The sequence below is a fragment of the Neopsephotus bourkii genome, unplaced genomic scaffold, assembly GCF_033783945.1.
Source record: "Neopsephotus bourkii isolate Nb327-2 ecotype Australia unplaced genomic scaffold, CSIRO-AGI_Nbou_v1 NB_234, whole genome shotgun sequence".
NCBI classification, from domain to species: Eukaryota; Metazoa; Chordata; class Aves; order Psittaciformes; family Psittacidae; genus Neopsephotus; species Neopsephotus bourkii.
In genome coordinates this window covers 20,506,972-20,523,063 of record NW_026900744.1, presented here as the reverse complement: position 1 = coordinate 20,523,063, position 16,092 = coordinate 20,506,972, and the positions used below count along the sequence as shown (strand labels likewise).

The 16,092-nt window shown below is 44.7% G+C and overlaps 1 protein-coding gene across 4 annotated transcripts in view; it reads left to right on the top strand.

Annotated features, from left to right (window-relative positions):
- Window positions 1-16,092, top strand: part of IL1RAP (interleukin 1 receptor accessory protein) — a 51,069-nt gene that overhangs the window by 28,194 nt on the left and 6,783 nt on the right. For 3 of the 4 annotated variants that reach the window (XM_061345751.1, XM_061345752.1, XM_061345753.1), the window contains exons 4-10: window positions 707-896; window positions 2,694-2,859; window positions 3,840-3,911; window positions 5,053-5,182; window positions 6,170-6,318; window positions 10,385-10,534; window positions 11,479-11,622. In XM_061345751.1, the coding sequence (XP_061201735.1) occupies window positions 707-896; window positions 2,694-2,859; window positions 3,840-3,911; window positions 5,053-5,182; window positions 6,170-6,318; window positions 10,385-10,534; window positions 11,479-11,622 (1,001 nt within the window). Of the gene's footprint in view, window positions 1-706; window positions 897-2,693; window positions 2,860-3,839; window positions 3,912-5,052; window positions 5,183-6,169; window positions 6,319-10,384; window positions 10,535-11,478; window positions 11,623-14,813; window positions 15,457-16,092 lie in introns of those variants that run through there. The other variant, XM_061345754.1, reaches the window with a different exon arrangement.

Genomic DNA, 16,092 nt, shown 5'->3' with positions numbered 1-16,092 from the left:
CATAAAAGCAGGAATATTATGCTGTTAGCACCAGATCTTTCTGTAGGGAGAAGACCATTTACAAAAGCATTAATGGGGAAAGAATGTTACAATTATGAGGCCGCTCAGTGTTGAGCCAATTTACTTTGTAATAATGCTTGGAGCTTTGCAAACACTAATGAGCATGCCTCTCCTTGCTAGCTGCAAGTGTCCATGAAAATATTAATGCTGAGCTCATGGCAAATTCCACAGGCACTCACCATTAAGAGGTGATCTGTATGTCTAGAGTAAAAATAGCTTCAGATGCAGGGGTAATGTTTTGACTGCATGCTAATTTGGCTAAGATTTATGAGATGCAGACTTCTAGGAAATTAAGTGTCTCTAAGTGTGGTACAAGACGAACATAGCATCTGCTACGCAACTGAGCACAAGAGCTCTTTTTGATCTTCCTCACATTGTCTCTTGTTCGTTGTGTCTTTGACATTATTATCCGCTTTACCATCAGGGGAGTGGATGTTGCTTCTTAGTCATCTTTATAGGCTTTTCTGAGCTGTGTGGCCATCTCTGGTGGAGTTTTTTCCCATATATAAATGAGTCAACTGAAGTTGTATATACGTTATCAGTGCTATGATGCTCATTACTGCGGATGTGATTTTTATTTCATTGAACTGCTATAGGAATAAACAAATTTTAGCTAATCATCAGCCCTATTCTCCTCTGTCCTTAGAAATACAACCTACTGCAGCAAAGTTGCATTTCCCTTGGAGGTTGTTCCGAAAGACCAACACTCTTGTGTGAGCCATTCGATAAAACCCATTGAGGAGATGTTCTACTTGGAGCATACCAGTGAGATCATATGTCCAGACATCGATGGGTTTTACCCTCCTAGTGTAACACCAACTGTCAAGTGGTACTTGGTAAGAAAGATTTATTTGGTCAGTTGGGGAATGCAGTGTTATATCTGAAAAAGCAGTGGCTGTCATGAGAATTATAGAGCTAAGTTTTAGAGCCTCCACAGTGACAAAGCTGTTAATGAAGCTTTTGTAATTTTAAGAACTTTTTTTTTCTATTGAGTTCAAGAGTAAAATTGCTCTTGGATGGGAGTTGAGAGCTATCACTGAAACCTTTTTGACCAGCATGTACAAGTGGAGAATAGCAGGAATTTAGAAACCTCAGTTCAGCTGTGGGTAGTATGTTTAACCTGTTGTATGAGCCAGTCACTATCCCTGTAAAGGACACTGTGATTCATATTCACACTTCTGTAAAAAAACAAAACTAGTGAAAATAGCATCCGTTCCAAAATTTCAAAATTTCCAAGGTCAGGAAATTAAGTTTGTGCATCAGGCTGCTGCAAGGACCATAGGTGCCTATTTGACACAATTCAGCAAACCTCTTTTCTGAAGATGGAGATATTCCTGGCCCACCCTCCATGATGCTCTGGTAATTAGGCTGTCTCCAGCCATCCTGAGACTCTTGCCTAAAGAATCACTGCTCGATGTTATCAAATTTTGACTTCAGTGTTTTTCTCTAGGTGGATGCCTTTGGTCAAGAGAGAATAAGAATTCTCAGGGGATGTGCAGCCAGAGGGTTATGGGTCTGAATTCTCTATCCACTCTTAAAGAGCTTCTTTAATTCTAGATAGAATGTTCTTTATGAGTGGGTTTAATTATAAAGGATGTTGACAACAAGTATATTTGCTGATTTTAAAAAAAACAACCCCCCCCCACACACACACACAAACCAGAGAAAATGCTGAACAAACAAATACAACAACAAAACACAACAAACCAACCAAACAAAAAACCCCAACCACCCCAAAAGAATAAAAACCACTCTAAAACCTTTCAAGAAAAAGTTACTTTTGTATCCAAGTGGAGCAGTTTCACTCCAACAGTTGAAATCCTTTACTTGTCCCATTCATTGAAATTCACATCTCAGCAGGCAATTAGCAGGATGAAACAAAAAGACCCAAGGAAGTAATTTTTCAGGCAGCAAGTCATCTCATGCCTAATAAAAATCATTAAAAACGGTATATGACCCCTGTCTTAAACTGCCCCATTAGGATGTATCTGATTTAGAAATGTACCGTTCAGAAATAATCTCTTATAAAATATGCACATCTTTGGGTTTTACGACAATCAAGATATCATCTATGCAATCCCTTCTGAAAAGAGATCTCTAGCTTGGTATTTGGCAGAGGTTTCCTGCCTCACCTGACAGAAAGAGAAGAGTTATTAAAGTTTCGGTGCTACAGATTCTCATTTGCCAGTTACTAATTTTGGGCCCTCATCCTCAGCTAAAGTCAGTCAGGGTAGCTTGATTAGTCCTGAAAGACTGACATCAACAGGGGACATGTCCTTTAGTCTTAGTATCCATTTGTGGATGCATCATCATTTTCTTCCTCTCTCTTCTTACGTTCATTCTGCTGAGGTGCTCACCTTGACTGCAAATGTACTTCTGGATCAGAGATCTGTCTTTTATAAAATTGTCTGTATTTGAGGTGGGATAAAACTATTAGGGTCATCTGTTTCTTTACCTCATTTTCAAGGTGAATACCAGTTTGTATTCCAACATGCCTAAGTATTTAGGTCTGACCTACAACACAATCTCAAGTATCATATTCATAGTTTTAAAAATATCTTTGTAGTAGTGTTTAAGCCAATATATTTACTTTTGGATCCCAAAGCTCAAAGTGTTTTTCTATCTGACTCCAGAACTGCAACTTGGTGGATGGCTTCTGTGAGCGACACCCTCAAGGGCCCAGGCTTGTCATTGGCATTGTCCGCAGTGCGTACAGAGGGAATTACACTTGTATCGTGACATTCAAGGACCACGGAAGAACCTATAATCTCACCAGAACCATAAACATGAAGGTGGTGGGTAAGAATGACTTTATAATGTGTAAAATGCAGGTGGATAACTGCAGAAGTGGTGAAAACAGCTGGAAGAATCTGTCACAGGATCCATTTGTAGTTGTACTCAATCTGCATTACCCAACTGACCTGGATTATTTTTGCTTGCTGGGGTCAGCCTTGTGTTACTGCCCATAACATGTGGCCCTGGAGGTCCTCCCCACCACCATGTCTAAAGCCCCAAGTGACACAGCTTGTGACCAGGCTTAGACTGGTGAGACACAGCCCATGAGATGGCCAGGGATACCCTCTGCTGGCATATGAATGCGTAACCCAGGCATTCTTGCTCAGTTTTTGTCTCCAGTTCCCTTTTCTCATCATTATTTGTGATACTGTCCCATTATAGCCAACTTGCCTTGGTTTTCTTGGAATCCCTAAGCTTTGTATGCTGAGACTGAAATTGTAAATTGGCCAGGCAGGGCTCCAGTTACCCAGCCCAGTGTCTGGACAGATCCATCCCAGGCACAAGGGCTCAGCCAACCTGCCAGGGAATTGTAGACAGAACTTAAAAACCTAGGGAACAGTAGAGCATCTGCTGAGTCCCATAGCAACTGCTCCTTTAACAGCTGAATTAAATACTTGCAACAGAAGTGATGCTTTTATTCTGTTTTTCAGAAGCACCAGTAAAAAGAAACCAATACAGGTTGTGCCTTATGGGAGATGTTGAGTGAGAGATGAGATGGGTATGGTGCTCTTCTGATGTCAAAGGCACAAAATCTTACATATAGATATAGCTAAAATTTGGTGGAGCCTCAAAATCTGGGTCTGGCCAAGTTTGGGGACTAGGATTAGATTTCTCTTTGCACAGAATTCTGCAGCAGGATGATATCACAGGCTGAATTGGAGCATGTGGAGTGGGGTGCAAGGGCATCATGAATGAGGCTGCAAGGATGCCGGGTTTTCATGAAGTCCGGTTCCCCATGGAGGGCTCTCCATTCTCTCCTGCAGGATCTCCAAACAAGGCTTTGCCACCACAATTCATCTCTCCAAATGAGAAAGTTGTCTACGAACTGGAAGCAGGTAAATTACAATGCTTGATGCCTTCTGCTGCTGCTCTGGCAGCCTGCCTGCTGGGACAGGATGGGAAGACCTAGCCAGGCACAGAAGCTCTCTCCTTCCCGTGCATCCCCAGTGCTTTTGCTTTACAGGGCACATGAACTGCCACAAAGATGCCTGACAGATGGAGTGGGGTGCCAGTTCTCAGTGCCAGAATAGGAAAGTTTTAAAAGTTTCTTTTTGCAAGAATAAATAAACAGCCATGGAGATGCAGGACTGCAGCTTTGGAGTTGGATGAAATGGGGATCCTCAGCTGCTTAAAGAAATTCCTGTAGGAGCATGTCTCAGCTGTGTCCCTGACTGTGCTTTGCTCCAATCCTCCCTCATTCAGTCTCACAGTGGCTCCAGCATCCTGGCCACATCTTGCTCATCTCCTCTCCTTTTTTGGCCAATTACTTCCTAATTAATGACAGCTCTCCTTTTGCTGGCCTCACAGCATTGTGTAATGGGGTACCACACCACTTCCCCCACCCCATCAGTTTATACTGATAGCTCTTTGGAGCAATTCCCTATATTGAATGGATTGTGTCCCATTACACTGCTGTAATAAATGTGGTGCCAAAGTTGATTAACAGAAATCTTCACTTTAAAGCACGGCTTTTTTGGCTTAGAAAGTCAGACTTCTGTAGTCATTCTGTAAGATAAAATCACTTATGGGGTGATCACAAAGATATTCATGCTCCCAAGCCTGATCTTGAAGGAAAGTTAAATGCCTGAACAAGTGTTCCCATACCAAAATGTTTTTGTGGAGCTGGATCCTTTGCTTTACGGCATCTGTCTCATGTGCAGTGGGGATGATTAACACTGCTTGGCTTTCGAAGGAAGTGGTTGGCATGGAGCACCTCCCTTCATATGTGTCACTTGGTGCTGTCAAGGAATTTGTAACACATTTGAGAAGGCAGGGTATTTTCTCCTATTTATTTGTCTGTCATAACAGTTTAACACCCTGTACATGTTGATTTATCAGATGTCTGAAGGTGGATGCTGCCCTCATTCCCTTGTAAAGGGAGGCAGAGCTCAGGATGGTAGGACCATTGGAAACCACAAAAGTCAGCTTGATACTGTTCCTGCTTTGCAATATCACACCGTTTTCCTTTCTTCCCAGGAGATGACCTTGTTCTGTCCTGTGAGGTCTTCTTCACCTTCCTGAAGGAATCCCGGACTGAGGTGTGGTGGACCATAGATGGGAAAAACACAGGTGACATCACAGACCCGAAGATAAAAGTCACACAAAGGTAACACAGTAATGTGAGCCTTCATTTGTATCTAAACCTCTCTTGGGTCCTGCAGAGGGGGATGGACACAGACATGTGACAGTCCCATTTTCCCTTGCAAGGGAGTATGGGGTCCCCCAGTTCCCTGTTAATCAGAAACCCCTGAGCTTGCACTGTGCCGTGATGAACCAGGAGCTCCAGGGAGGAGGATGCAGACCTGGATGGTGTCATGTCTTACAGAAGGATTTGAGGGAACTTTGTTTACCAATTCACATCATTCCTTGTCCAGGCCTTGGTAGTGGTGCCAACAGCTTGTGCTATTGCAGAACTGCTAAAACAGGAGCAGACACTATTTTATTTAGAGGAATGTTCCCAAATAGCTTTAATTATAAAAAAGTTTCAAAAACAGAGGCTGAAAACAGAAATGTAGTATTATAGATAGTACTGCTTAGAAGGAATAGGGATTCATGTATATGAAGAACTCATATGAGGTTCAGAATCCCATTTGCTGAATTACATGTGGATGGCAGTTTTTGCGCCAGTGGGTTTGCAAACCTATGTAGAAAAAGGAAAGGCAAAAGTAAATACTATTATCCCCATCTTCCAGAGGAGCCATTCCGGCAGAGAGGCACAAACTGACTCATCCAGGATTGCACAGGGAATGCGATGTGGGCTCTAAATCCTGAGTTCACAAGATCTTGTTGCTTTGCAAGCAAGAAATCCCTTTCTCTAAAATGCAGCATGACACAGCTGCAATAAGAAATTTGAGGGGCAAAATAAATATTAAGGCAAATCAGATAAAGAAACAGCCCCAGCTCTGTTAAAATCTGAAGTGTGTATCAATTCATAAGTATCGGTTTAGGTGGTTTGTTTGTTATTTTGGTTTTTTGTTTGGTTTTTTTGTTTGTTTTTGAAAGAAAGAATTGGCTTACCTGAGGGAAAGGAGTGTTTGTCACCAACAACATGCTGCACTTTCACATATATAACGCTCTAGTTTTTCTCTTACAGTGAAATTACTAGAGATTTTGAAGACAAAACTATCATAAGGACTCTAACAGTTGCAAAAACCACACCAGAGGACTTGAAACGGAATTATACTTGTTATGCCAGAAACGCCAAAGGCGAGGACCGTAGCCAGGCCATAGTGCGCATGAAAGGTAAAATACATGCATAGCATGGGTGTGAAATGAGGCATGTTCAAAAGCTGTTGGTCCTGCCTTGAGCCTTACCTTGCAAAACAGCAGGGGAACAAATAATTCCATGAGGCCTTTTTCCCCAGCACGCTGTTCTGTATGCGCTGCTGTCTTACACTTGTCATACTGTTTGGAGACAGTGTTCTCACGGGAGAATTGATAATTGGTACATAAACTCTGAATAATCCTGAAAGATATAGCAAGGCCGTGAGAGGCCCGAGGAAGCTTAAGCAAGCAAGATAAGAAGAAGCTGTAATTTACTGAGTTATGAGAACTGTGGGCTGTTGGCAAGCTTTCCAGGTCAAGTTCTCACACTTGTGCTTAACCAATTATATGCTACTCACTAAGGGTCTTCAAGACATGTATCCAATCATAATATGCCAAATCACTGTAAGTGCCTGTAAGAAATGGTATATAAGGAGTTAAAGCTTTGTAATAAATTGGCATTCACTGATCACATTGATCATTCCTTCGTTGTCCGTGACTCCCGCGTCTACAATACTGCACCGCTTCTTGGAGGCAGGGAGCCAAGGATGCATGTCACATATACCCTGACACAGTTAAGTGCCTGGGAAGAGAGAGGGATGGAGAGACCTGTTTCATCCCATCCGTGTACCACAATTGAAGCAGATCTGAGGGGACAGGCTACTTGAAATTATTTTGTGTTACTTGATTGTGTGAGAGTTTTGTGTGACACAACACCAGAAGACAGACTGCACTCATTGATTTTGCTCATGGAGTGAGACAGTCTAACCATGATGCTCTGATTTTACTTGCCATGATGATGCTCCAGTCTAGATACTGGATCTCAGCATGGATGGTATGGACTGATACAGGTCTATTCAGTGTGGGGTTTTCCCTATGTCTTTCTTTCATCAAAGATTTTGTTCCTGTTTCCCAGACCACTTCTCAGTAATAAAAACTGAGTCTTCACCATAGATGTGAGGTTTCCTGATTAAGGTGGATACTTCTGCCTCCTTATCAACCTCATCAGAGCTTCAATACTTGCTTATTGTAGGTTGAACCTCCTCTCTCCCATAAGGGGTGCTGCCCTGCCTTGTGTACCTTCTTCCCCTGACTCTGCCTTATTAACACGGGAAGGCTTACAAAGGTCTTTACTTGATGAGATCTTTCTCTTCCTTCTTGGTAATGTCCTTCTTCCTTTTTAGTCCCATTCCGTTGACACAAAACTTTTCTGGATCATTAGCAAGGAACAATAGAGCAAACATAACTGAGTCCAAAACCATCTGCCAGTGTATTCATCCTACAAATGTAATTCATCTGGGATGATGTTTATACATGTAGCAGAAGTGAATCTAAAAACTTCAGATTCTTTCTCTATACACCAGTGCCTAAATGCTGTTTTCTAGTGGGCTCTTTTCTTCCACTGTCTGGTCCTGGGCAGTTGAGTGGGTTTGCTCTGAGCAGACCTGCCTCCTTTCTGCTCTGTTCTACAGCAAAATCTAAGAACAATCCCTAACCACTGCTGGCAGGGCAACCTTAAACTAAGTTCACTGTAGACCATCCCACAGCACACAATAACATCAAGCATGCCAGAATCTAACCCCTCAGCACTTGTCTTCCAGGTTTTAGTGAGTAACTATATATGTTTTCTGTATATAACTATATATATTATGTAGTATATATTATAGTGTATTTTATATATATATACACACACATATATATATATATATATATATATTCAAGAAGGTGAAAATGGATGACCCTGGGAATTACAGACCAGTCAGTTTCACCTCCGTGCCTGGCAAAATCTTGGAGCAGATTCTCTTGGAAGGTATGCTAAGGCACATGAAAATCAACAAGGTGGTTGGTGACAGCCAGCATGGCTTCACTAAGGAAATCCTGCCTGACCAATTTGGTGGCCTTCTATGATGGGGCTATGGAACTGATGTACAGGGTTAGAGCAGTTGATGTCATCTACCTGGACTTGTGCAAAGCGTTCAATACTGTCCCACATGACATCCTTGTCTCTAAATTGGAGAGACATCAATTTGACAGATGGACCCCTCGGTGGATAAAGAACTGGCTGGATGGCAGCATGCAAAGAGTTGTGGTCAATGGCTCAGTGTCCGGCTGGGGACCAGTAACGAGTGGTGTCCTTCAGGTATCGATGTTGGGACTGGTCTTGTTTAACATCTTTGTCGCTGACATGAACAGTGGGACTGGGCGCACCCCCAGGAAGTTTGCCGATGACACCAAGCTGTGTGGATCGGTTGATATGCTGGAGGGAAGGAATGCCATCCAGAGGGACCTTGACATGCTTGTGAGGTGGCCTGATGCCAACCTCATGAAGTTTAACCATGCCAAGTGCAAGGTCCTACACCTGGGTCGGAGCAATCCCAGGCACAGCTACAGGCTGGGCAGAGAAGAGATTCAGAGCAGCCCTGCGGAGAAGGACTTGGGGGTGCTGGTCGATAAGAAAATGAACATGAGCCAGGAGTGTGCGCTTGCAGCCCAGAAAGCCAACCGTGTCCTGGGCTGCATCAAAAGGAGCGTGACCAGCAGGTCGAAGGAGGTGATCCTGCCCCTCTACTCTGCTCTCATGAGACCTCACTTGGAGTGTTGTGTGCAGTTCTGGTGTCCTCAACATGAAAAGGACATGGATCTGTTGGAACAAGTCCAGAGGAGGGCCACGAGAATGATCAGGGGACTGGAGGACCTCCCACATGAAGACAGGCTGAGAAAGTTGGGGCTGTTCAGCCTGGAGAAGAGAAGGCTGCATGGAGACCACATAGCATCCTTCCAGTGTCTGAAGGGGGCTATAGGGATGCTGGGGAGGGACTCTTCATTAGGGACTGTAGTGGTAGGACAAGGGGTAACGGGTTAAAACTTAAACAGGGGAAGTTTAGATTGGATATAAGGAAAAAAATCTTTCCTGTTAGGGTGGTGAGGCACTGGAATGGGTTGCCCAGGGAAGTTGTGGATGTTCCATCCCTGGCAGTGTTCAAGGCCAGGTTGGACGAAGCCTTGCATGGCATGCTTTAGTGTGAGGTGTCCCTGCCCATGGCAGGGGGGTTGGAACTAGATGATCTCGAGGTCCTTTCCAACCCTAAGTATTCTATGATTCTATGATTGGCTCCAGCTCTTTCATTAATTGGGTTTTCATATACTTCTGCTGCTCATCACCTGTTGAAAGTTTCTTCCTTTCCTCCTAAATTTCTTCCATTTTCTTTCTTGCAATCCAGTTTCTAACAAAAATTATTAAATCTTGGAATTTGTTTTTTTCCAGTCACTGCTGTTCTTTTATCATGTAGTTTGCCAGTATGCATGTCAGCTGCCACCTGTATTGCCACAAAAACAGAGTTGCCCAGGGACACAGTTAGAAGAGTTATTTTCTGTCCTTAACACAAAGAAGCAGCAGTGGTGTGACAGACACTGTATGAGTTGAAGGGGGCCTGTGATGTTCTCGCTTGATGTCCACAGGTTTTCCTATTTGGTTTTGAATATTTCAGCTTTTCTGTAATGAATTCTGATTCATCTTTCCTGGTAGAAAACAATCAGACTGTGGCTAGTTACATCCTTGCTGTCAGTCTGAGACAAGCCACAAGAACTTTATGGCTTAGATGGGCTAAGAAAATGGTGGCCACTGCCTTCGTTTTACAGCAGGTCAGTTTTAGCTGGCTGTCCTATCAGTAAGTGCTGTAGTGTTGTCCCAGGGGTTTGCATGTACTGCTGAGAAGGTTATGTTCACCAGCTGACTTTGGACCATGCGAGTGGATTCCACCAACAGATCATTCTACCACCTGGCTGCTCCCATGGTCTCGCTCAGAGACAGAAGTCCAGCCTGTGCTTTGACTTGCTCTGCCAGGCCAACCAGACCTAATAACCCCAAATGGGGACTCCAGCATGGCCATCCTTTATGTCCTGCCAGAAAAGTCTTGGCTTGGCCAGCTTGACTCCTGTCTGTTCCTCTGTGGTGTTTGGCTACATGTGACACAAGCGTTCTCCTACTTAGCTGAAGGCCCAGCCTGCTCTGTAAACTGTACCTCCTATTTCTTTTTGAACCCAGCTGTAGCACCGAAGTACACCGTGGAGCTGGCCTGTGGACTGGGAGCAACCATCCTGCTCATTGTGGTACTTATAGTCATCTATCATGTTTATTGGCTTGAAATGGTCCTCTTCTATCGGGCTCATTTTGGAACAGATGAAACCATTCTAGGTAAGGAGCTAAAGGGCTTGCATTTATTTTACCCTCCTAGAGGCCAGACCCTTCGTTTTCATAAAGGAGTGATCATATAAGCTATTTTTAACCCTTTTCACAGCATAATGACATTTTGACCTTCTATTTCTATACCTGTATTCATTTGTGTGGGTCATTTTAGAGCAAGAGAAGTCAGGTTTGGGTCAGGGGAAAGGAGAGAGAAGTCCTCTGTATTCCCTGCAGTGATAAAGCATGGATGTATCAGGCTCCCTGGGGCACTGACCTGCTGATGGCTAGCTGTTTCATCTGATCTAGAAGATCAAAATAAGTTGACAAGTTTCAGTAAGTCCCTGGTTTCTTTGATGAAAGGATTCATTGAAATCCAGGATTTGCTTTAAAATGTGGGAAGGCATCCAAAGGGATGGATCTGGAATAACCTTTCTGTCCTCAGTTCTTCCACAGCTTCCCTGTGTTGCTGGGAGTTCATCTCTTAGGACTCAGAGCTGAGATTTCTGACTCTGTAGGATAAGGAGGGTGTTCAATTCCTTGCAGATTGGGGTGTGAACCTGCCACGGGGGTGCTTGGAGGGTGTAGGCAGAGTGCAAGTCTCTGTCTGGAGGAACTGTTCATGTGGATAGACAGCAGTGAGAGAAAGCAATGTTAGAGATGTCAAAAGACAAAAGGACCCTGAGCAGAACGTGTTAGTCATCTTGCTGTGGTCTCATGCCTTCAGTGACCCATCAGAGTCTGAGTGCCTCCATGTTCATGGGGGTAGTTAAAGAGGCAGTGCTGCTGCCTTGTAACTGTGTGTCTTAATGTATGGTGCCCAGGCTTAAAGTGAGCCTTCATATATTTAGTGAGTTTTCACTGCTTTTCCCATGAAACAAGTCAAAGGCTCAGCATGTGCAGTATTACAGGTGTCTCTTCTGCTATTTGTGTTTCTCTGCACTTCCAATCCTCAGACGGGAAGGAGTATGATGTGTACGTGTCCTACGCACGCAATGCGGAGGAGGAGGAATTTGTGCTGCTGACACTGCGGGGAGTCTTGGAGAATGAGTTTGGGTACAAGCTGTGTATCTTTGACAGAGACAGCCTCCCCGGGGGAAGTGAGTATTTCACAGGAGCTGTGCTCCATGTGCACCCTCTCTTTATTGTTCTTTGATGTACTGAAAACTGATAGGAACTGGACTATCAAGATTAATTTTATTCTTTATTTTTTCCCATCTGTATTAATGATCTCTTTTTGATATCTTCTAATGTGTTTGCTTCACATGACAATGTTGCAGATGCTCCAGACCACCAAAAAGGCTGTGGTGGGCAAGTGGTGGTGTTTGGTTGTTTTAGTTGCTCTTCCCAGGAGTGATGTGCAGGAGTGATTGATCTATCAGCATGAGGGAATCAGACCACTGACCATGCAAACTGCTGATCTGCCTTAAAAAAAGGGAATAAGGTCAAAGCTAGAAAGGAGGCAGGGGGTGTGTGATACTAACCAGACTGGTAGCTCACAGAGTGCCTGCAAAAACCAGGAATGTCTGCTTCAGGAAGGTGTGGAAAGCACCTTGCCAACATCAGTGGCAAGATAAAGTGCCCTCCCAGAAGGCCTCCCACTCAGTTTCATTAGAGTCTATATCTTAACATGGCATACAGTCGAGTTGCTATGATTAAGAGTACTTTGCAGGTAGCAAGAGTCATCACTAAGATGTAGGGGTTTTTTTCACTGTTTCAAGCAAAATTGTACAAGCTTCTGAACACATCATCTCCTCAAGGGGTGCAGGGAATAACCAAGAATGGAAGTTTGTGAAACTCTCCAGCTATGCATACAGTTACACAGGTGCCACGGAAAGGGCACAAATCTAGCCAAGACACAGAATCACAGAATCGAAGGGTTGGAAGGGACCTCAGAAGATCATCTGATCCAACCCCCCTGCAAGAGCAGGGTAACCTAGAGTACATCACACAGGAACTTGTCCAGGAGGGCCTTGAATATCTCCAACATAGGAGACTCCACAACGCCCCTGGGCAACCTGTTCCAGTGCTCTGTCACTCTCACAGTAAAGAAGTTTTTCCTGATGTTCACATGGAACCTCCTATGCTGCAGTTTACACCCATTGCCCCTTGCCCTGTCGCTGGACATCACTGAAAAAAACCTAGCTCCATCATCCTGACACTCACCCTTTACGTATTTGTAAACATAGATGAGGTCACCCCTCAGTCTCCTCCAAGCTGAAGAGACCCAGCTCCCTCAGCCTCTCCTCATAAGGGAGATGTTCCACTCCCTTAATCATCTTTGTGGCTCTGCGCTGGACTCTTTCAAGCAGTTCCCTGTCCTTCTTGAACTGAGGGGCCCAGAACTGGACACAATATTCCAGATGCGGCCTCACCAAGGCAGAATACCAAGACTCAGTTTCCAGTGTCCTGACTGTATTATCCCTGATGCCTACTAAAAGTTCAAAACCTGAGCTTTTGCCAGGGCAGGCTGCCCTACTTTGAATTCATGGGCTTTGGGTCAGGTCCCCACAGATGACAACCTGTGCTGATAAAGTTCATTGAGGTCCCTTTTGGGTAGGACAGGGGGACTGCTGGGGGTCCCAACCCAGCTGCATGACAGAGGGAGCAGAATCAGTCTGGGATTTGTTATCTATCTCCTAGCCTGTTGCCAGGACACAGCATCTCTAAGTTTGAAGGCAAATAAATATATGTGCCTCAGGGGACAGGCACACAGCTGCAGTCCTGGTAGTGTTCCTTCTAGCAAGAGCCTGGATGACATGGCAGGGCACCCTCCAGGCTCTATTTGCGTGATGCCAAGGTCAGGCTCAGAGCCGGTGAGCTGTTCTCATGAATTCCTCCTCAAGACATAAACCTCCCTCCTGTTCCCTTTGCCACTTCTTGCCATTCTTCCCTTCTGTCTTTGTAGAGTCTCCTTTTCCTCCCAGTGCATCATTTCTGGGCCCCCTGCCCTTCAGCCTCACCCCTGGAGTACTCCCACACCGATCAATGGCAGTGACTACCAGTCTCAATCCAGCACCAGCCCTCCAGGGCACTGCAGGGGTGGCTTGTCATTGCACTGCCATTTGCAACACTGCTGGGGCTTTCCCATTGCTTCTTAGCTAAGATTTGACTCATTTTCTTGGGGAAGCATGGTGGCCAGGAAATAAATAGCTTTTGGCAGCTGGTGTCATGCCTCTAGAGTGTGCATTTGTGTCACAGGAAGAGCTATGTTGTCATTGATGAAGAAACAGTGGGAAATGGATTATCCTGCAAGTTTGCTAATGGGAACTAATCAAACTTGTTTGACAGCTAAATGAAGTTGCCTGTCAGTGTTATTCTATTCTCCATTGTATTTTCTAAGTAGTCAAGAGCGTTCCCTTGTCAATGAAGTATGGGAGATCCTGCAGCAAAGAGTGCAAAGAGGATTCACACTTGAAAGGAATTTTCACATTAATTATGGAAAGGTGCCTAAGGACAGTCTACCTCCTAATGTTAGAAAATCCAAAAGGATCCACAGTTACCATGACATGTGGCCAGCTTGAACAGTGTCACTTTTAGGACACTTTATTAACAGTCCTCATTGCTTCTAGCAACTTCTCCTAGCAGCACTCAAATCTGCGTTCATCAATGATAGCAACAGGAATAGCTGGATGAGTAACAGGAGTTAGGATGGTAGTATTTCCAAAGCAAATTAACCCATGAGGGCACTCAGGGAGGGTGTGAATACTTAGTGTTTGGTGTGGGTAAACTGAGGCAAGATGAGTGAAGGGAGAACCCAGAGTCATTCTGGACACCTGCCAGAGGAGGGTGTAAGTAGGCATTTGGGCTTCCTGGTGCCTCTTCAGGCCGAGTCTTTTCCAGCTGGCAATTTTTCTGTTTTGCTTCACAGCCTCTTTTTCTACTGTCACTACAAGGAAGCTAAATCTGAGCCTACCAGAGCAGCCCTCTTGGCCCCATAGCATTCTTGTAGCATTGGGAAGTGTCACTGACACATAGCTACACCTAAAAGGCACTGTTCTATCTCAGGCATCTGTGTGGCATGGCGATGAAGAAACACATATGCAGGCAGCCTGGGGCTGGGAGTAGAAGATGTTGTCGAAGATGTCACTGTATGGGGCAGTGGGTACCAGTGATGGTGTAGGAAGCCCTACCTGGAATCACCTGCAGGGTTGGGAAACACCAGTATAGTCTCTAGAGAGTGCCTCCAAGGGACTTGATTGCCCTCTTCAAGAGACAACCAGGGTGACACTAGCAGCTCAGCAGCATGTTCTCCTCCATCACTAACCACCTCAATGTTTCTTTCTCCCAGTTGTCACAGACGAAACCCTGAGCTTCATCCAGAAAAGTCGACGTTTGCTTGTTGTCCTGAGCCCCAACTACGTCTTGCAGGGAACACAGGCCCTGCTGGAGCTTAAAGCTGGTCTAGAGAATATGGCCTCCAAAGGCAACATCAAAGTCATTCTAGTGCAGTACAAAGCCATCAAGCAAAGCAAAGTGAAGGAGCTGAAGAAGGCCATGGCGGCCTTGACTGTCATTAAATGGAAAGGCGAGAAATCCAGATTTCCAGAGGGCAGATTCTGGAATCAGTTGCGGGTGGAAATGCCAGTGACAAAAATTAGCAGGAGCCTGAGCCTTGATGGGCTCATATGTACCCCTGAAAAATGTTTGACACCATCAGAAATCAAAACAAAATAAACCCCAGAAATCCACAGGTTGGGCCAGGGAGTGTGAAGGAACTCAGCCTTTTTCCCATAAAGGACTGCCGCAAAGCATTTCAGAGGATAGTTGTGCCTCCCTGCAGCTCTTCTACTGCCCTGGCAGTAGAGACACCAAAGATGCACACACCTCCTCTCTGCAAATGCATGTCCTTGTCATTAACCACAAAAGCCCTCAGCTCAGGGTTGAAATTTGGGGTGTCCAGGTGGGATGCAGTCAGCACCTTGTGATAGTATGGTATTGCTCCTAGATCCAAATCCTATGGGACCTTCATTAACTTCCAGGACAGAACTCCTCTTTTTCCTGAAGTGGCTTCACTCTATCCTGGTCTGTGGTCCCTGTTGCAGAGGCTAGGGAGAACAGTTTGAAAGGTGTCTCCAGTATAGAGCCTTTCATACATGTCCCAGCTACATAGTCCTGATTACTGTGAGATCACAGTTCCGCTTCAGTGGCAGGATTGCAGACTCTTGAGGCCCCTTATCTTTGCTCCTCACATTTCTGAAGGAGCAGGTGCATTCAGGTAGTTTGGCAATCTGAAATTTCTGTTACAAATGCCCTTAAAAAAAACCAACCCAAAACCCAAAGAAAAGCTCTGTACTATAGCATTTCTACTAATAAGTGGTCAGTCTCTGTGACTCTGCAGTCTCCTGAGTATCCCAGATCTTTCGGAGCTGTAATGCTCATAATCCAGGGTAAATTTCTTGTTAGTACAGGCCATGGAGCATGTCTGAGAGGTGTATCTTTGTAGAGTAAACTCAGGGATTTCACAAGTACTGTAAGGAACGCCCATTCACTACTGAACTTGCCCACTCTCTCTGTGCTGCTGGCTGGGCAAAAGCATCAAGCAAGGTGCTGCCAAGGCCTCTTTTTTA